Here is a 19,658-nt window from a genome sequence, read left to right as displayed (position 1 = left end):
GACCCCTGTACAAAGACTGAATAAAGACTTCTTTATGTAGAAGATTTTTACAAGCTCCAGGACAATACATCCTCAGTTCCAGGGGTTGAAGCACCAAAATGGCTTTTCAAATAGAGTTAGTACACAGAATCAGATTTGTAGCTTTCCCCCACCCCCTGTAAGGTTTTGACTGGTGGATCTACACCCTTCATACGATCATGGCTCCAACAAATGAAAATGAAGTATAGATTTTGCTGCCTACCATCCCATAAGCTGTGCACATGTATGCAATAGTTTCCCTGTGGTCCCTCTTCTCATTGTCAAGCAATCCACACATGAACAGCCAAGAATTACTATTAAGTCTATACCAGTATTTTAAATTTCTTTTAAGAGTAGTAAAAGGGTCAAAATTCACATAATGGAATAATGTCCTTAGTAATAAATATTTCATTAGTTACATTTCAGCAAAGCATTTAAACACATGCTTAACTTCAAGCATGTACTTAAGAACATCCTCATTCAGCAAAGGACTTAAGCACGTGCTTCTATATACTGACTTCAAGGGGCCCAACACTCCTGCTGAAAATCAAGCATCCAAAACATTATTTTGCTTAACCAGAACCGTTGTCCAATCTGTTTGTATGATAACGAACAAAGGAAAAAGTGAAATGCTTAGCTTTTTGTAGTCCTGTACAATTTGAAATAGCTAAACACTTACAAAATCTAACAACATGAACAATCAGGGGTAGAGGCTTATTTCAAATCATGGGCAGATTTTGTGACTGGGTAATTGGGATAGTAGTAAGGGAAATTCCCACATGTGCTCAAACTATATCTGCATTAGGAAGGCTCACTGTAATCCTGCGATATTTGCGATATAAACACCTACCCTAACTAGCTCATTATCAAGGTATCTTGATCTAAAACTAAAAACTTTTTGGGGTAACGTCATGAGTTTCATTGGAAGTTAAACCAGGAATAGATCCTACCATGTTTTATCTACCTACTTTTATGCTCGTATAATAAACGAAAAGTCTATATTTTAGTCCTATGGTATTCTTATCATGACGTGATGAAAGAATAGCATCATATGTCAGAATATTTAATTGTGATTCACTGCTAGTACAACAGGAAGCACCTCTTGTGGATGGATTCATTACCAGATGGTTCTTCTGAGAACAAGCAAGTTACCAAGGCTGGTAGAATATTGCTGAGACTATTATGCTCATCTAAATATAACTGGAAAACTGACTGCAATTTCCAGATAGCTTTTCTGGAGTATTTGACAGTAATCAAACAACCCTTCTCCTCACCCCCTCTGCACCGAAAATTAAACTAAACACATTAAAAAAGCACATTTGCAAAGTAATTTACAACATCCCTCAGGAAAGGATGAGGGAGAGAACTAAGGAGTCATAAAGCATATTAATTAAGTTGTTTAATGCACTATTATGAAGGCCACATACGGACCTATATAGAAGGGACTATGTGTCATTTCTTTAATATTGTTGGACATACTAGTGCTAAATAAAATATTTAAGCCACAAAACCTGACCCTTTCCATCTGTGTGTAGAGGGCCCTTCTTGAAGCAGTCACTCCGGTTCCTCTATACAGAAGATATATATATATCCAGTTCTGCATGGACAACCTGGCTGATTCTACTTCTTAGCTCTTTGTATGTAAGACAGGCCACCAGACCTGCCACTATGTATTATCTGGTCAATAATCAGGGAAGCAGTTGGAGGTGAAGGATCTCTCCTCACCACCACCTGTGGAAAATTGGAAGCAGTCAGCTTGCTTAATTGGGCTGAGCAATGGGACCAAGAACTAGCCCCTATTGGAGCCTTTTCTTGTCACATGTTATGCAACTGAAATGCAGCCTGTTTGGCAAATATGAAATAGCAAAGTTAAACCAAGTCTAGAGATACCAAGTACAGAATAAAATTGATTTTAGTAGAACTGACTGGAATGTTTTAGGATGTACTTGGTTACACTTTTAGAATCAGAGTCTCCTTTCCACCTAAATTATAAAATGGAAACTGCTTAAGAGTTTTGAAGCTTAACTGCCAAGGATCACAAGAAAGTTCACTTCATTCTCTTCCCTTACAGAAAAATACATTTTGATCACATATATTGGGAAGTCTTGTTCACACAATTCATTTCCAAAACCGGATACAGTATGCAAGTTTCATTCTTTTGATTTCTATTACAATGAATAGATCACATTCCAGGTGGCACTCTCTGCTGTGTGAATTTGTTAAATATACTTTTTATATCCAGTCCAGCGCTGGAGCTGGATGCCTTTCAAGAGAAAGATTATTTAAACAAAATAATAAAAAAGGCTTAAACCTATAGTGACAAGTTCTCTCAATGACAAGTTAGCTCATATTATACTACATGGCAGGCCATCACACCTCTCTTCATTCAGCTAAAGTGAATCGATTTAACGTGTCTGCTGGTTTGATGGTTATATGCATATGTAGTGAAGTCTTACTGTGCAAACTGTTCAGAGCTTTCAAATAGCTTGTACCAGATTATCCACTGGTATAAATCAGTGCATATCCATGGAAATTCAATAGAACAATGAGGATTAAAACCAACTAAGGGTTTGGCCACTCAATCACAACCATTATGAGAAAGGTGTTCTGGTAAATCCTCATGTTTTACCCTCCCAATAAAAGGTTGCAGCTGAGCTGTGTTCACAACACTATGGAAAGTTCTGTACTTCATGTGGTATTCAAGCAGCCTTTCCATGCCCAAAGTAATGAGTGACTGTTTCCTCAGAGCCTGCAAATGTAGTGTCTTCTCCACATACATGATTTCCCCACTCCCATGAGGAAGGAAAAATCAAAAGCCTTTTGTTCTCTCTGTTCTCACTGTCCTGGAACATATGGACAATACCAGGCCCATACATAGTAGGGTTGTGCAAATTGGGCCATTTTTTATTCAGATTCGGCCCGAATCGGGGACAGTGAGTAGATTCGTTGATTCAGATCACTGTCTCTGATTCAATTTGGCTGAATTTGAAGATTTGATGCTGATTTGGAGAATCAGCAATTTGGCCACAGACACAGCTTTAAATATTTTTCTACATACTTCGAGGTACCAGGCATGGTACTCATGAGTGAGTGCATCCAATGCTGGGATGCTGGGGTGGATGGAGCATCCCACAGGGGTGGGGGGGCATGTGTACTTGGCAGGGGACCCAGAAGTGGACCGGAAGTACTTCTAGTCCACTTCCAGGTCCGCCAGGGAGTGTACTGGGGGACCTCCCCCCCACCTCCCTGGCTCAAAGATCAGGTGCCGGGGGACCCTGGGTGCCCCCTCAGGCCCAGGAGGCACCAGTCACTGAGGTGGGGAGGCCCGGGGGGCCCCCTAGCGCTCTCTCTGGTGGACCCGGAAGTGGACCAGAAGTGCTTCTGTTCCACTTCCTGGTCTGCTGCCAAGCATGCTGGGAAGCCCCCCACACTCCATCCACCCCAGGATCTCAGCATTCACGAGCCGCCTGGTACCTTGAGGTATGTAGAAAAAACATTTAAAGCTGTGTCTATATCCAAATCACTGAATCTTTCCGAATCTGTCCGAATCAATTTGGAGGGTTCCTATTTGATTCAGAGAGATTAAAGGGTCTCCTGATTCAATTTGGATTCAGAGATTTGGCCACTGAATTAGGCTGAATCTCTGCCAAATTGAATCAGACACTGAAGCTTCGCACAGCCCTAATACATAGGAGTTCCCATGTTTGAGGGAGAGACTTCGGCAGAATTGATCCTTGTGTAGCCCTAACCCCAATTGGAATTGTATCTTAGCTTGGGTAAATAGTGGCATGTAGCTCCAAATCCTGATATATCTCCCAAACTCTGATATTTTTTGTAGACCACTACAGGCAAGTTTCACTTCAGTGCAAACTAGTGAAAACCTTCTTGCCTTAATAGTTCCAGGATTGCTTTATTTTTCCACTGAGTAGTGATATTTCTATTAAAAGTTTGGGAATGAGTGCTTTCAGTATAGATTTCAACAATTAGAGCCACAAGATGGCTCTCTGAGACTTTCCTACTTTTGGTAACAATGGATACTGCAAGTGTTCTGACATTGTTTCCAGTGTCTTTCAAATGACTTCCATTTAATGCCTCTATTTTACTTATATGCAGAGCCATTAATTTTGTGCCTTCTGAAGACACTAGCTAGTGCTTATCACATAATGTATAGTCCTGCTTCAAGAAATGGTTAGTTTTATTCTTAAATCTTACCATGGATGCTAATCTAAATAGATACTCTGTATTAATTCTGAACAACCTGATTGTGTATTATATACACTGTGATGTTCTGGAATAAAGTGGCGGATACTTCATTTGTTGAAATCTTTAGAATAAGACTGGTGTCTTGCTCAAAAATTCCAATTCAACAACAAGGAATAGCTGAATAAAATAATTTCATTTGAATTTCACAGGAAGTCAGACTAGATAATAGCAATGACCCATTATTAGTTTAAGATGTCCAGATTATGAAATATATTACTATAAAAATAGGTTATTTGAATAAACAGTAGAACATCTGTAAAAATATCTGGATTTCATTTAAAAATAAATGAAAGCCCTGCAGTCTTCAACTTAGCTCTGGTTCTTTTCTGTTTATTTTCCCCAGATTAAATAAAATGTTACATATATATATATGTATATATATGCTTCCTATATCATGACTAATGTTATGAGAAGTTAAATCCTACTTCAAAAATTCGTATGCTTACCCCATACACAAGTTCTCCCACCATCCCATTCCAGATTTTTGTCTCTGGATCCCTTGCTCCATATTTTCCATCAGGGACAATGGCAATTTTGTACTTGATACCAATATGTTTTGCAATTTCTGATGCCAGATCTACACAGTATCCTTCAAACTTGTCATTCCCTTCAAAGGTATCATGGTTTTTCTTGAACATAACATATGGGGCTTCCTATAATGAAAGAAGTACAACTGTAAAGGAGAAGTAAACAGCATTGACTTTGAACAACAACATGTAATCCACCAGTTGAACAGTTCATGTTTTATCAGAAAGATACACACATACACACAGATAATACTTGCATTTAGATTTCTATCATAATAAATTTATAGAGATGTTTACTATTTGCACTAACTTGCTTATATATTTTATTAAAAATAACATAACACACCAAATTAGAGTTCTCACAATAGAAACTTATCATATATTTTGACATGAAAGCATGACTAGAGATTGAAATTGTTTATAATGAAAATAATATGTGATAATGTAAGGCCATAATCTACCCTTCTTTTTAATATAATCAGGTCTAGTCTTTAATTGGTTATGGTTTCTGTACATGTAGTCAAGTGCACATACCAATGATTGTTTGCTTCCTTGAAGTTTAAAATATGTGACTAAGAGAAGATCATGTGCATTTTCTAGGGATAACAGATACCGTCTTGAAATGATATATATAGGAATCATGCAAAGAATATGAACAGACCAGCACAGAATTAGACAAAATCTGTCTTTACATACTGTAGGCAAAAAAGGAACCACAGAAAAGTTACTGTAAAAATAGGTGCAGCTGGAAACTCACAATAAAATTGTTCTTAAAACTTTGATATTATATTCTGTCTGTAACTAATATACTGATATTGTACACTATTTGATTAAATAAAGAAAAATACAAATTACTTTATTGACATCTTGTGGATTCAGAATGTAACTATTACTTTTTATGAAAAAGTTAATTTAGGATGACATCTTCAGGGATTGTATAAATTTTTCACTAACAATCAGTTCAATATTAAATGATCACTACTAAAGTCACTACATAAGAATATTGTTGTTCTCTCCTCAGAACAGGAAATAGCTCTGGCTAACTGTTGTCAAAGGCTTATTTTGTAATCTGTGACTACTGCAGCCCTTTGCCCTCCTCACCTCTTCTCTGAATGCCTAATTAGCATACAGAAGAACGTACAAATAAAATGTGTGTTGATATTTCTTACTGAAGTGATGTCATGGGCATGATCTGCCAGTAGCAGCAATTTTGTAATATCAGATGTGTTTCATGGCTGCTGAGACAGAGGAATTGCAAAAATCAACTTTAAAATAAATGCTTGAGATGTTAAAAGATTTCCAGTTAAAATGCTGCCTGTAGGTATTGGTCTGCAGATCCCATTGATAGCAGAGCAGGATTTGATGTCAAGTTTTTTATGCTTTGGGAGGGTAATATACATTCAGTTTATTCTCTGTGGGTTGAGAGGGAAAGGGAAAGGGTGATCTATTCATCTTTTTAGTGGCAGACATTCTTTTATTCTTGCAAATGGGTCCTCTTCTGTAAATCTGACTGGTTCCAGAATGTAGCAGAACTTTAGGGTGAAAAAAATGAGTTTGTGTTACGGAGAGTCACTAAAGTTCACTTTGCGGAGTTCACTAAAGTCCACTATGGGTGGAAGTCCCATAATTAAGACTCCATACACCATGGGGAAAAGGAGGCAGTAATCCTTCTTTCAACCCAAGGGCAAGTCATGTGTGTTTTCCCCTTAACCTTTGACATGCCCCAGACCAATCAGTGCTGCCATGGAGCACAGTGCCAGAAGTTTGCAATTGCTTTATGTAGCCTGTGACTCAGTCTTCTAGCATTGGTTTTATTTTTAAGGCCTTTCTCGGCTGAGAGCATCTGCTACCAGTACCACTAAAAACGGCCCTAGACAAAGGAAAATGTCCACAACAACTTTGGATAGGACTTGCTTTGACTGGCCAGCTGGGCCTTTTATGTGATGTTTTACACATTTTAAAACCCCCAGGAAATCTGAGGATACTGACAGCAAAACACTGCATTTCTTCAGAGAGCAATTATGACCTTCAGAGGGCTGTGAATTGCAAAGAGTTCTAGATTGAATAGTAATTATGCTGTGCATGATGTACTTCTAGAGCCTTGAAGGCAAAACACTGAAAAGTGACATTTGCTACACATGTAGTTTATTATTCTGTTTTCCAGTGCTACATGCCAATGCTTGGGAAGGGAAGGGGAGAATAGTCCCCCTTAAGTATGTCCTTCCTGGGGTGGAAATGGCTGCCAGTAATGCAAGCCTATACCACTCTTTGCATTCCCATCTACAGTCAGGTGTGTTCAATCAGCTCTCTCTCTTATGCAGACAAAAGGGGAGAGAAGGTGTGGGGTGGAAAGGAATGCTGTTTTTCCTTGTGTAAGCCCTGCTTCACCAAGATATTAAAGAACATGCCTAATTTGAAGCATGTGAGGAGTCTTTATTCACATACAGAAGTACCTTGCTGAACCAGGGCCTTTGTTCTTAAGGGCTGAGATGTCTATAATTTGCATCTGCCTATACTAAAGAACTGGTAAAAGAATAATTAATCAGAGGACATAGATCACAGTATAGTGATTTAGCCAAGTGTCCAATTAGATATTAGGTATTGGGTAAAAGTGCCCCTAAACTCAGTCAGATTTCAGCCCTTCAAATGCCTTCTTTATAGACTTCAGCTGCACTTCCCTGGCATATTTTCACTTCTATTTTCCTTCGAAAGTGCTGAATTGAAGAATGCTGAAACCCCCTGATAAAGCTTTTCTGGCAACCCGCCACCCCCTCCTCCCCACTATAATCCCCACCTAAGAGCATGTAAAGTTAAAGATATTCCAGAGAAAACAGCTTTAGGCAGGGGCAGAGTGCACAGTGAACAGCATCCTCAAGGCAGAGCTGCCTTGAAGAGCCTTTTAACAGCCTTTGCCTCTTAACAGTGAAAACAATAATTAGAGGCTATGTAAACTCTGTGTTTTCCTTTTATAAATGTTAACTACATCTTCACATCAGCTCATGATCCTGTGAGGAACTGCTGCCAAAGTGTGTTACTGGAGGGGTCCAAAGGATACTATAGGGTGTATGGGATAGACGTATGTGCCCAATCTGCTTCTTAAACAGAGATGTGCTCTCAAAATACAAAGTTAAATGTCAGGAAGGTCTGGATCTGGCATTCAATTTGATCCACTAGTATGATGAGGAACATTTGAACTGGTAGAGATCAGAATTTTGCAAAACTGACCAGTATCAGGATCTGTCTTGTGAAGACTCCAGTCATAACAACTTAGGACACCCAAGAGGAAGCCTTACTGATTCCCTAACAAACAAATTCCAATGATTTAAAAATTAAAGGCATTACCCAAGTCAATTTACATGTGCCAGCTATTTTTTCTTCTGGAATAGCCAGTTTCCAGCTTTTTGTACACCATTATTGCCCCTTATATTGTTTCTAAGAGTCATGAAGAAAGCAGGGCAGGCTGGCATTACTTATGAACTATCTTTTGCAGGCAACAGCCTACCTCCTCAAATGGTACAAATGGACTACACTGGATGAAGTAGGTTGTTGCCTATGAAAGCTCATGGCTGTCTGAAATAGTTAGTCTCTAAGGTGCCATACCTTCTGTATGACTTCAGTCTAACATGGGTAGCCACCTTTGTTCCTAGAGGTGGAAACAAATGTTGTCTGTCTTCTCATTTGTGCCACCTTAAAATTTTTTAAGATGGCACAAATGATGAGCAAATAGATGTCCTTACTCTTTGTTATACCACATGACAGGAAAACCAGTGGTACAACAAAAGGTAGTAATAGATTCTACCACTTTATTGTGGTGGATGTCTATTACCTTGTGGTGCTTTCTCTTCTCAGCCAGTCCTGCAAAACTGTGAAGTGGATCAGCTGTGGCGCAACATATTGTGGTACAGCTGAATTGTTTCATTTGGCAACTTCTGTTTCTAGACTAAGAGTATGTGCTTAGGATGCCCACAGAAGTTTACTTTTCATTACGTCTCCTTACATTGTTACACAGAAAGTACAAGCAGATATTACCCTTGTACCACCATAACATTTTTTATGGCAGAACAAGTTGTGAGTAAACAGACATTCTTGCCTTTTATTGGGCTCCAATTGCCCCCAAAAGTTTGAGCAACCAAATATACTCACAGTTTGTGACATCTTAAAGGGGACAGTGTTTATTCATGTATTGTGCATCCAGTGGTTCCCCTGCTTGCAGGTGGAGATGCATGCCTCAGGGCTATTTTCCCACAGGATCTGGCCCCTGAAGCCCCAGGAGCGGCAAAAGCCAGACCCTGCAGGACAATGGCCCTACTAAAGTCTGTCTCTGCTGATCAATCAGGTAAGCTATGCTGGGACACATTTCAGCACAGCTTGATGCTGCAACACAGCTACTGTTTGTTTGTACCCACAAAAACTTTCCTTTAAGAGGAGCCTTGAAACTGACATAACTTAATCTGTTTCAAGGCTGCTACAAGCATAGTACTGATAGTTGAGCTGACTAGAAGGATTACCTGCCTGCCCCATTTCAGGCAATTTTCTGATTCTGTATTGATAGATCAGTAATGTACATCTTCTTATATCTTAGTGCTATTTTCTGTTTATCCCACTGGATTGTTCAAAATGGATTGTTCTATAAACCTCTTTCAGAGAAAGTGACAATTATATTTTTTGGAATATAAACTCTAGCCTGATAATGAAAATATTGATATAATTTATTTTGAGTAAAATATAGTATTGTTAAAGGCATTTTACACTGCAATAAGTGAGCTACTTAATAGTATTTTATGGGTAAGGAAATGGCATACAAAGACCATATTGAAACAATCAATGACTAGCATGGAACATAAATAGTTAAAATGGTGCAAGCTTTACTTGTACTCTTCACAATTTTCTAACAAAGTTTAACATATTTAATTACAGAACAATGTCTGAAACAAGCACCTTTATATAGCTAAGCAAATCATTCCATCACATTCCCATAAACTCAAATGTACAGTAAAATGCTCACAACTGGAAATAACTCTAGAGAGTCAGAAATAATCACTAACTCTAACAGCAATCTAATCAGTGTTTGGTTAATTTTTGAATAAGCCCCTTTGAATTTGCTAAATCATTGAAAAAATAATTTGCAATAGGGAAAAATAGTTGTTACAGGAACTATTTTCTTTAAGAAAATAAGTGGAATAGTTTGTCTCTGTCAGTTCCGAAAAAAAAACAACCCCCCTCTAAACACAATAAGAACAACAAAAACCTGAAACGCAAAATACTTTTATAAAAGACAAAGGAACTTTTCTAATAACTTGTTCAGGATTCCGTTTCAAATATTTAGTATTGGCCTGCAAAATGTTTCCACTTCTGTCTATCCAACTAATAATTATAATTAATTAAAAATCTAATAAAACTATATATCTGTTTATTGGAAGAAAAAGTTAGATCTAGAATTTTTTTGGACAATATAAAATGATTGGCCAAGGAAGAGATTACACTGATTAAAATTATTACCTTCTAAAATGTGAAATTTGGCTTGTGTATGGGAAATAAGTCTTAATTTCTCTTAAGAAGCTCTCTCAACCAGGACATGACATCAATTAGAGTTCTTTTAGCTTTACTTAGCCCTAATGATTTTTGGGTGCAAAGATTTGTAATGCACGCTATTAGTCTTCTAATACTAAACCTATTACATTGAAGCCCTGAGTTGGGAATTGGTTATATAATGACAGTTCACCAAGGGATTTAGCTCTTTGGTTCTAAATATTTCTTTTAAAAATGTTTTTTGTAAATTTTTTTTGGAAACGTTTTATATTAGAAAAATTTAATGGCTGAAAGAGTAGTTTGCATTCTTGAGTAAGACTTTTCACTAGACTGGAGGGCTCAAAATATTCTACCCAATTCCTCAGTATTTTACTCCAGGCACCTGCCACTAATATTTTAGGATGCCAAATAAAATATGTAAAATAAAATCTAAGCATATTTACTGTACTGCAAGTAAACATTTTTTGCTAAATAAAGACCAAAGGTGTTTAGGTACAGATCGAATTCCTTTTAAAACATCTTATATTTAATAGTAAAATATTAACATTACAGCAAACAAAGCACAGGCACATACAAAATAAGACAAAGTGAAGCAGCTAGTACTGAAGTGCTTTAGACTAAAATCAAAGCTTGCCATGCTGACAACTCTTAGGGGGTTTTTTTGTTTTTTTTGTTGTTTTTTTTTAAATGTGCCTAGATATTTGCCTTCCACAGACTGAAAAGCTTGACAGCACTGATCCCAGAAGCTTTTCAGTTTAATGTTGGAAGGTATGCATGCAGCCAAAGTGGTATTTTCATCTACATTGAAATAACTTCCCTTCAACATGGAGGGGGCAGTGAAGAGGTCATAAGTCTCCATCTACTTTTTGCAATTGGAATAAAGTACATAGAAAGAAAATGACAGGATTCTGAAAAATACAGTAGTTAAATATATTTTTGTGTGGTTACATGCTTCTATGTTCTAAATATATTACCTTTGCAAATGCATATAAAAAAATTTGCCTTCAAAATCAGTTGTGCAGCTCCCTGTAAGGTCAAGGGGAGAGCTGCATAATTAGCTCAGGACAGAATTTAACTGTGTAGTTTTACTCAGACCAAATTCTGGTTGCTTTGCACATTTATCACAAAATATTTAGAGTGGAAACCCTGGGTCAACATGTGAAATTTCTTTCTTTTTTTAAAAAAAGAAAAAAGATTGTACTTATTCCAAGATGACATGCTTCATGAAAACAAGGCATGCTTTGTAAAACTGATTCAGCTTTTTGATTTGCAAAATGATACCACCAGTCCTTTTCATACAGGAATTGGGAAAGTTTTTTTAAAGAGATAATTTATTCTGCACATTAATCTGCTTCAATGCAAACAGGACAGGCAAGGTAATACATTTTAAAAGCTTTTGTTTTTTCCCTACATCCTTTTTGGCAAACAGGCACCTTCTATTGTATTATTATTTACTTGCTTCTCCTAAACTTGGAGCTATTTATGGAGATTATATTGTTCATGTATGTTAAGCCTCAATTAAAGATACCAGGATTGGTATGAGAGAAAAAATTCAATTGAGAGCTTGTTTTTCACATCATTCTCTTCTCAGCTTGGCAAAGTTGAAGGTAAACGTCATCTGTTCTAGACATTTCAGAATAGTCACAGAACTTTTCTTGGTGGTTCAGTGCCTGGTCATCCAGTCAGAGGAACAGTAATCCGTATGGAAAAATTAGCTCAATTCTACTACATTGGAGATTAATACTTGAGCCTTAGATTGGAATGTTCGCAGCATCGTGGGACTCTTTTCTTCCATGATCAATTTCTTAAAATAGGATTCTTCATCAGAGGCTGAAAAGAGGAGGACTGTACTGAAGTATAATTTTTTCCATTATTGTGTCTTTTTTAGGAAAAAAAGATACATTAATTTGTAAAAGTCCCATGCAAAAATACACAATTAGGTTAGGAGTTACATTCTGAATGGCTGTATAGTATGTTGGTTGAATTTGCATCCTAAAATTATAATCTTCAAAAGGAGGTTTGTCAGGACACACTCACTACACAAATGCTGATACATAATACAGGCAATATGGTAGCTAACTTCATTCTTTGACTCAGAAAGCTACACAGTAATTCCATCTGTCCCTTGGTTAATGCTCAATTCAGTTTAGAAAAGTTCTCCTTAAGAACACAAAGACTATTCCTCCCTAATCAACACATTCCTTATCTTGGATCGTTAAAAATGTCTTGTCTAATGAGATAGGTGAAAAGGTCAGTGAACTGAGGTGTAAAATTTTTAAACTAGGCAGGTAAAGGTCATCCTTTGCCAGTCTGCTTTGACAAACATCAGCTTGAAAGGGAATTTCTGACTTCAGAGGGAAAAATGTTAGATATTCTGTTTAAAAGGTATCCCTTGAAAATATATATATTTTTAAATTGTACGTGTCTCTATTAATGGGAATTAATGAAGCAATTAAATTTTCCTCACTTTCCAGGAGGTCTTTAAAATGTATCATTGAAAAATTTTTGTTAAAAAACTTATATTTTACATCAGTTGAAGTAGAGAATATAAGCATTATAAGGACACTAACAAATAACTAGTAACATTTCTAAGTTTTCTCTTCCTTTCCTATAGAAAAGTAAATAAACCAGAGCTGGAAGGCTAACTTTCCTCATACTTGTCCTGAATTTATAGTACTAACCAAATGACACCTGCTGTTAAAGAAGCCAGATTTTATGCCCTTCTCTCAATTCTTTCCTTTATATCTTTTTTGGGTTTTCTTTTCTTTCACTGTCTTACAAGTCACAGTTCATCAATCAGATTTTGACAGAATTCATTTACATTCCTGAGAAGTCTTTCAAAGGACAGCAAGAAACATCTCAATAAAAAATGGATACATTTCCCTCAATTTGATTTGAAAACCAATTTCAAATGATTATTTCAAGCGCACACCACAAATAGTCTGTACAGAGGTGAGAGTCAAGATACCAAAGACACGCAGCTTTCACCCTTTACAAACCCCAGAGCTGACAGACTAAACTGGACTACAAGAAAGGGCTTTGTATTATACACAAATGAAAACACAGGGAAAAAAAAACCTTACCAAAATTGTAGTTACAACTACTGTTCTGTTCTCAATGGCTGAAGTATCATTTCCAAGGGAAGGTTCATGCTGAATTAAAACTAATTTATCCATGTCATTCCAGTAACCAACCTGAAAAACAAAACAATATTTTTTTTCTGAGTAACTTAAAGAAATGAGTATAAATGTTACATTAATAATGGTATTACTCCTATTCAGTTGTTGTTTCAGAAGGATACTTTTAAAATAATAAACCTGACTGTCATTCATTTAGCACAGCAATAATTTACTTCATCTTTAAGCAAAGGAACAGCACAAGGCAAGTTAAAGTCCTCTTTAGTCTGAAGGCCTCCATGGGACTTAACTAGGTCCAAGGCTTTTCTGGTTGCTCTTTGCACCAAGGTCACGCTTACTCAATATTTCACAGGACCATCTGTGTATTAGGTGTGGAGGGGAAGGATGGGCCAGTGGTTGGTATGTTAGCATTGGACTTGTGAAGTTTGGCTTTACTACCCTGTTCCATTTCAGGCTTCCTGTGTTATACTGAGCAAATCATTTTGAGTAGGTCTGCTTTGCAGCTCAATGTGCCTTGTCTGAGATGTCAACAGTTATGTCTCTCACTTGCCCTACTGACATGGTCATGGTCTGACCTGGAAATGCACTTGTACAGCTGCTCCCCAACAGCTGCTCTCAAACACACCAAAACTGATATCCCAAGAGTGGCCACAGAAGGGCACCTTGGAGTGACCACACCAGAAGTTCCACAAGTGAAAATGTGACACTTACCAATAATGATCAGGGATCCTGGTTTTCTCTATTTAAAAATTGTGACTTCTCTGATTAAACCCCCCCAAATTTGCATTTTTCTGTGATTAAAATGAAATGCCATGACATATATAGGTGTCAGTTAAGCACAATCTTTTGATATATTAAAAAATTTAAATCAATTTGGAAGCCTACCAGTGCCTCAATCACTACAATAAAACAATTTCTAAATACCTATACATTTTGGCATTTGATTTAGGGTTTTTTATCATCGAAAATCAGAGGTCCCTTTGCCCTCTTCACTCACCAAGATGTGGGCCCAGCTGTGGCTGTCCCCCCACCAAAGCTTTGTGGTGCTGAGCAGCCCTTATAGGCCAGTGCCCTGCCCATGCCATTGCCCTTCACTGCCAACCCACAGCCCTCCAGCCCTGCCAGTGCCCCTCACTCCCCACCCACATGCCTCTAGCCCCACCGGTGCCCCTCACTCCCCACCAAGAGGCCCCTGGCCCTGCCAGTGCCCTTCACCTACCACCCAAAGCCTCCTGGGCCCTGCTCCTGACCCACACTCCTGACCCACAGTCCCCTGGCCCTGCTGTTCACCACCCACAGCCCCCTGCTCCCCCCGCCAGAGGGGACCCCCAGCTGCCAGGGCCATGGGGCCAGGGACCTGGCTCCACAGCTCCCTGCCCTCCCCAACAATGCTCTAGCCATTGAATTACAGGGAACTCAGGGGAGTTGAGCCCCCACATAAAAGATGAGACCCCCGCCCTGTAAGATTTGAAAATTATAACCTAGTGGGGGTCTCCAATTTTATTAGGGCATTGTGATGCACAGCCCAATTAGTTTTGCAGACCCCTCAAAACCTGGCCCTAGCCCCGGCTGCCACCTGTGGGAGTTGGTGGCTGCTGAGGCTGGAGTGGAGCATGGCCCCATGGGTGGCACAGCTTAAGGGGAGCCGGTATGGGGGGCAGATGCAGGCTGCCTCCTGCAGGCCTAGGGCTCTCTGCCTTGCTGCCCTCCCCCCAGGGGCCTCTGTGGCCCAGCAGGTTGTATCTGGTGCAGGAGGGCAGAGCGGGTTGAGGCCAGAGGCTTGGTGCTGTCATCAGGAGCCCCACACCACCATGGCAAGGCACTGCTGACCCACCTGGCAGCAGTTGGGGGCACAACTCCATGCTACTACACCCACACCAAGCCTCCCCTGCATTTTTCTCCTTAAAAAGAGAAAAATCCATGTTTCTCTATGGTGAATGGAAAGATGAGATCCATGAAAATGATGATGTCACAGAGCATGGGACTGAAGTATAGTCAAAAATATGTAGGAGCCTAAAGTTGGGCTCCTAACTTCATACTTAGGCATGGAAGTAAATGGCTGATTTTTGCTTGATGCAGCCAGAAGAGCCCCATCTTTGACCTGCTCCAGCCCCCTTTTTCCTGGACCAGTCATTCTCACATTTTTTGGACTTGAGGCTCTGCACATTGGACTCAAGACACCCCTCCATAACTTTGTGAACTTAGTGGCACCCCATTACAAAAACTAATGTATATATTACAGTGCTTACCCCCTTGCAGAGTGGCTGGCCAATGGTGGCGGGGGATCACTCAGGCAGTGACAAGCCAGAGCCTGTGTTTATCTACTTAGCTTATCTGCTTATCTCCTTGCACTTCACTTATCTCCTCACACTATGGGGCACCCTTGAAAGGACTGGGAGGCACCCCAGGGTGCCCAAGTACCCTAGTTGAGAATCAATACCTAGACTGTGACCCAGTATCTGCTACTCCATTCAAAATAAAAGAAAAGAACCATTAACAGGATGGCAAACCCATGGGACATGGTTACTGTCAGGCCCAGGATTGCAACTCAGGTGTCCTGGCTTCTGATCCTATGCTCAGGAAAATCCAGGGACTTCAGAATGGGATATTTATATTTGTAGTTATCATTAATTCATATATTTTCTTTAATCCACTGAGGCACAAGCCATATCAGCAGTGACCAGCTACTGTATCACAGCAATGAAACACCTTGTATTCATAATATAACATATGTAAAAACATGCAGTACTTTGAAATTAGTGAGGGAAAAATATGTTTTTTTCTGATTGCTAAAACAAATATATATATTTTTGTTTTTTTGCATTACTTCACTACATTTAAGAGGCTTCTTCTCATCCCTACACCAGTTTGTAAAAAATGCAGGTGTCTTGATTTAGGCGTCTTCAGCTGACAAGGCATATGTGCTCTGCTGATTTAGTGGAAAGACAGTTTCTTTTTCTAGCAGGATGCACTACTGCCAGATACTTTTTTCCCATTTAGACAGTCATGTTTTCAGATACAACTGATCTGACAGATACAACTGATAGTTGAAAATGTCAAAGTCCAGACAAAATTTGGGACCAGCCAAAAGCAAAACCTGACTAGTTTGGAAGCTCATTATAATGAAGAATGATTGTTTTCATTGTGTGATTCCTCACTGCAGTTCAGAAGGGAAACAGAAAATGGATGATGTGCTGGGTTGTAAAAGGAAGTATCACATCAGAAATCTGACAAACAGAAAGTAGGTTTTAGGGGAACAGCAGACAGTTTGTGAAGTATGTGTTTCAGTATGTTTTATATTTATGGGAAAGAGAGGCAGAATTTTCCTTTTGCGCAGAGATTATTAAATGAAGGTCAAATGTATAAAATATACTTACACTAAAAATGATAAAATGACACAAGGATATTCATAAAGATTGTAAATGAGCGAAATGGAGAGCCAAATGGAGACTTATATAAGCAGTACTGTAAACTTAATTTAGAGTACAGCAGTTTCATTCATTTATCTCAGGGCTGAATTTGGCTTTTAGGTCAAGACTTTAAAAACTAATGCTGCCTATACATGTACTCAGGGGTGATGGGGGAGAGCGTTTTAATTGGAATGGTTCCCAGACAGCTGCTTTAATTAAAATGGCTCACCATCACATGTTTTAAGCCTCTATGTATTTCAAAATGGCCATGGGATGCTGTAACAAGGGGCCTGCTCTGGCCTGCCCATCTGTTTCTGGGCTAACCGCACACCTTCTGGCCCACCACGCCTTGTTGCTAATTAGTTAAATGATGTAATTAAGTGGGAGGCTGCCCATTTCCTGCCCCTATGCAAGGGACGCTATCTGCGGTTCCATTCCTCCTCTACACCACAGCCCGAGCCTCGCTGATGGCATCTAGATGTTATCGTCATCACCGGCCCCCACACTGGGCCCCAGAATCCTCCTAATTGAACCCCGCCTGGATTCCTCTGCTCAGGTGGTCTCATCCTGCTTCATACTAGGCAGCATAGCTCCCTGAACCACTTCCCCTTCGGGTGTGGTCCCCCCCGAGACCTCTGGCTCACTGGCCCTGGCCTACCTCCAGGCCAGTCAGAACCCCAGGCCCTCAGTTCTTGGGCGTTCCTTGCGGTGGGCCCCTGGCCCTTCGACCCTTCCCGTTCTGGCCCCAGCATGGGCCAGTCAGGGGAAGTCCAGACAGGCCTGAGTCTATGGTCTTTTCTCTCTCTCCAGGGGTCCACCCTCTCGACCCTCCAAACAAGGGATAACCCGCCCGGTCGTGGGGGCTAGGGGTTAAGGCACCCCGACCCACCTTTCACCTGGGTGGTAACTGGCCTGGCATTTCCTGGGGGCTCCCACACCACTAAGAGCCCCACCAGGCCACCCACTCCTCAAAGAGTGCAGTTTTAGGTCGTGCCCAGGACCAGGAGCCTCCTGACCAACCCCTACAGCTCCTCCCTTACCTCCAAATGATATCAGCAGCCCTCCAGCCAGGCAATGTTGCCTGGCCTCCAGCAGCAGAACTGCCCTGTTTATATGGGCAGCCTTAGGTTCAAAATGGCTGCCCTCATCAGGCACCTGACAGCTGCTAGTTCCAGGCCCTTAAAGTGGCAGGCACAAACAATGCCCTGCCACAGATGCTTTATCCAAGCAAGGTTTAGATAAAGTATCTCCGCAAATATTTTGAAATGTGCAGGGACTTAATAAATGTGACTGTGAGGCAACACTGGAGCGCTCTGATTAGAATGTGGAGCAGGCTCGATTAATCTCTAGCTGCCTATAGAAGTGCTATAACCTCTAAGCTATGGAGCTAAAACACAGGAAGGCCCTCTTTGCTTTTTGCAAAGCCACAGTTTTGGGAACTATGCACAGGTAGATGCATAAAGAGCCACATATTTTCTGGGCCAAAGCCCAATCTACTGCATGTGAAGCAAGACTGCAAACTGTGCCCAAGTACCAATAATGAGTTTTTTAGTATTTTACTTGGATGTATGCACCATGTTTCCATTTATGGTATCATGTCTCATTTGCCATATCCTCAAAACTATGAAGTAGAGAACAGAACTGCATTTGGGAAATTGCATTCTCTTTCTCCTGCTAATTGTCAATCTAGATTAAATTAAGAGTCTTCCACTCTCAGATATGCAGGCATTGTCAGAAGAGTAAATGGTACAACAGATGTACTGTCATTCCCTAAAGGCAAACAGATACACCTCATAAGGAATAAGGAGGAGTGTTAAACTACATACCTAGAGAATAAATGTGAGTCACAACAACCTAACTGCAGAGGTAATCACGTATAGAGCTACAGGCCCCGCAAAGTGCATGAAAATGACTAAAGAATAAAATGGGAAAGTGGACACCTCCTCTCATGGGATTATTCTCCTCTCCCCTCTGCCTTATGCAGACACCTCAGCATTAGCTAGCAGATCACATACTGTCTATGGTCCATGCTGTGGGATACAACAGGCAGACAGGCTTTTTGGCAATAGTCAATAGGTGGCTTAATGAGCTGTTTAAGAAGAGTTAAAGGAGAGAGGCTTTGTTTTCTTAATGGGTTGATAAACACTGAGTGAAGGGTGATAAACATTCCCTGCTGGGCTGCTTAAGAGTGGGAGGGAATATCAGAGCATCCTGCCAAGGCCTGGCCACACCCCCCTCAGCTCAGCCCTGGGGAAGGAAGGGAGGGCAGCTCTAGTGCCCCTGGCCTCTAGCCTGAGCCACTGTAGGCATGTGCCTGCATTTCTGGCATGTCTGTCCAGTTACAAAAGTGATTTAGCCTAGCCAGGTTAGACTAACTTGCAAAGTTTGAATCAATTCAGGCTTTTGGAATGTCTGTCCCTAGCCATGAAGGTCTTTTTCTCCTGATGATGAACGTATCCAAACTGGCTGTCAGGTCTATCTCCACTTAAATTGTTTTGAGTTGTTCCCCACATTCTGGGCAACAGGGAGGAAAGGCATGTGCAGGATTTGGGTGGTCACTTTATGGATACTACATTGGCCTAGGCTTGAAGGAGGAAAGACTAAGATGCAAGTGATATGAGTTAACTAGTCCAGAACTTTGTTAAGTCATCCAGGAACACTGCATTGTACAGAGCAGATCATTGTTTTTTCCTTAATTGTCTCCACCTATTTTGGGAAAGCTGCAATTGCTGCTGAGACCTTACCACCCTCTCCTGGAATGAGGTTTCAGCAGG

At 40.1% G+C, this 19,658-nt stretch overlaps 1 protein-coding gene across 3 annotated transcripts in view; it reads right to left on the bottom strand.

Annotated features, from left to right (window-relative positions):
• GRIA4 (glutamate ionotropic receptor AMPA type subunit 4) overlaps positions 1–19,658 on the bottom strand; it is a 383,074-nt gene that overhangs the window by 78,317 nt on the left and 285,099 nt on the right. For 2 of the 3 annotated variants that reach the window (XM_006018946.3, XM_006018945.3), the window contains exons 9-10: positions 13,421–13,531; positions 4,728–4,934 (exon numbers count right to left, since the gene is read on the bottom strand). In XM_006018946.3, the coding sequence (XP_006019008.1) occupies positions 4,728–4,934; positions 13,421–13,531 (318 nt within the window). Of the gene's footprint in view, positions 1–4,727; positions 4,935–11,924; positions 12,168–13,420; positions 13,532–19,658 lie in introns of those variants that run through there. The other variant, XM_006018947.2, reaches the window with a different exon arrangement.

This window comes from Alligator sinensis, unplaced genomic scaffold (assembly GCF_000455745.1).
Source record: "Alligator sinensis unplaced genomic scaffold, ASM45574v1 scaffold802_1, whole genome shotgun sequence".
NCBI classification, from domain to species: Eukaryota; Metazoa; Chordata; order Crocodylia; family Alligatoridae; genus Alligator; species Alligator sinensis.
This window is presented reverse-complemented; position numbering and strand designations above follow the sequence as displayed.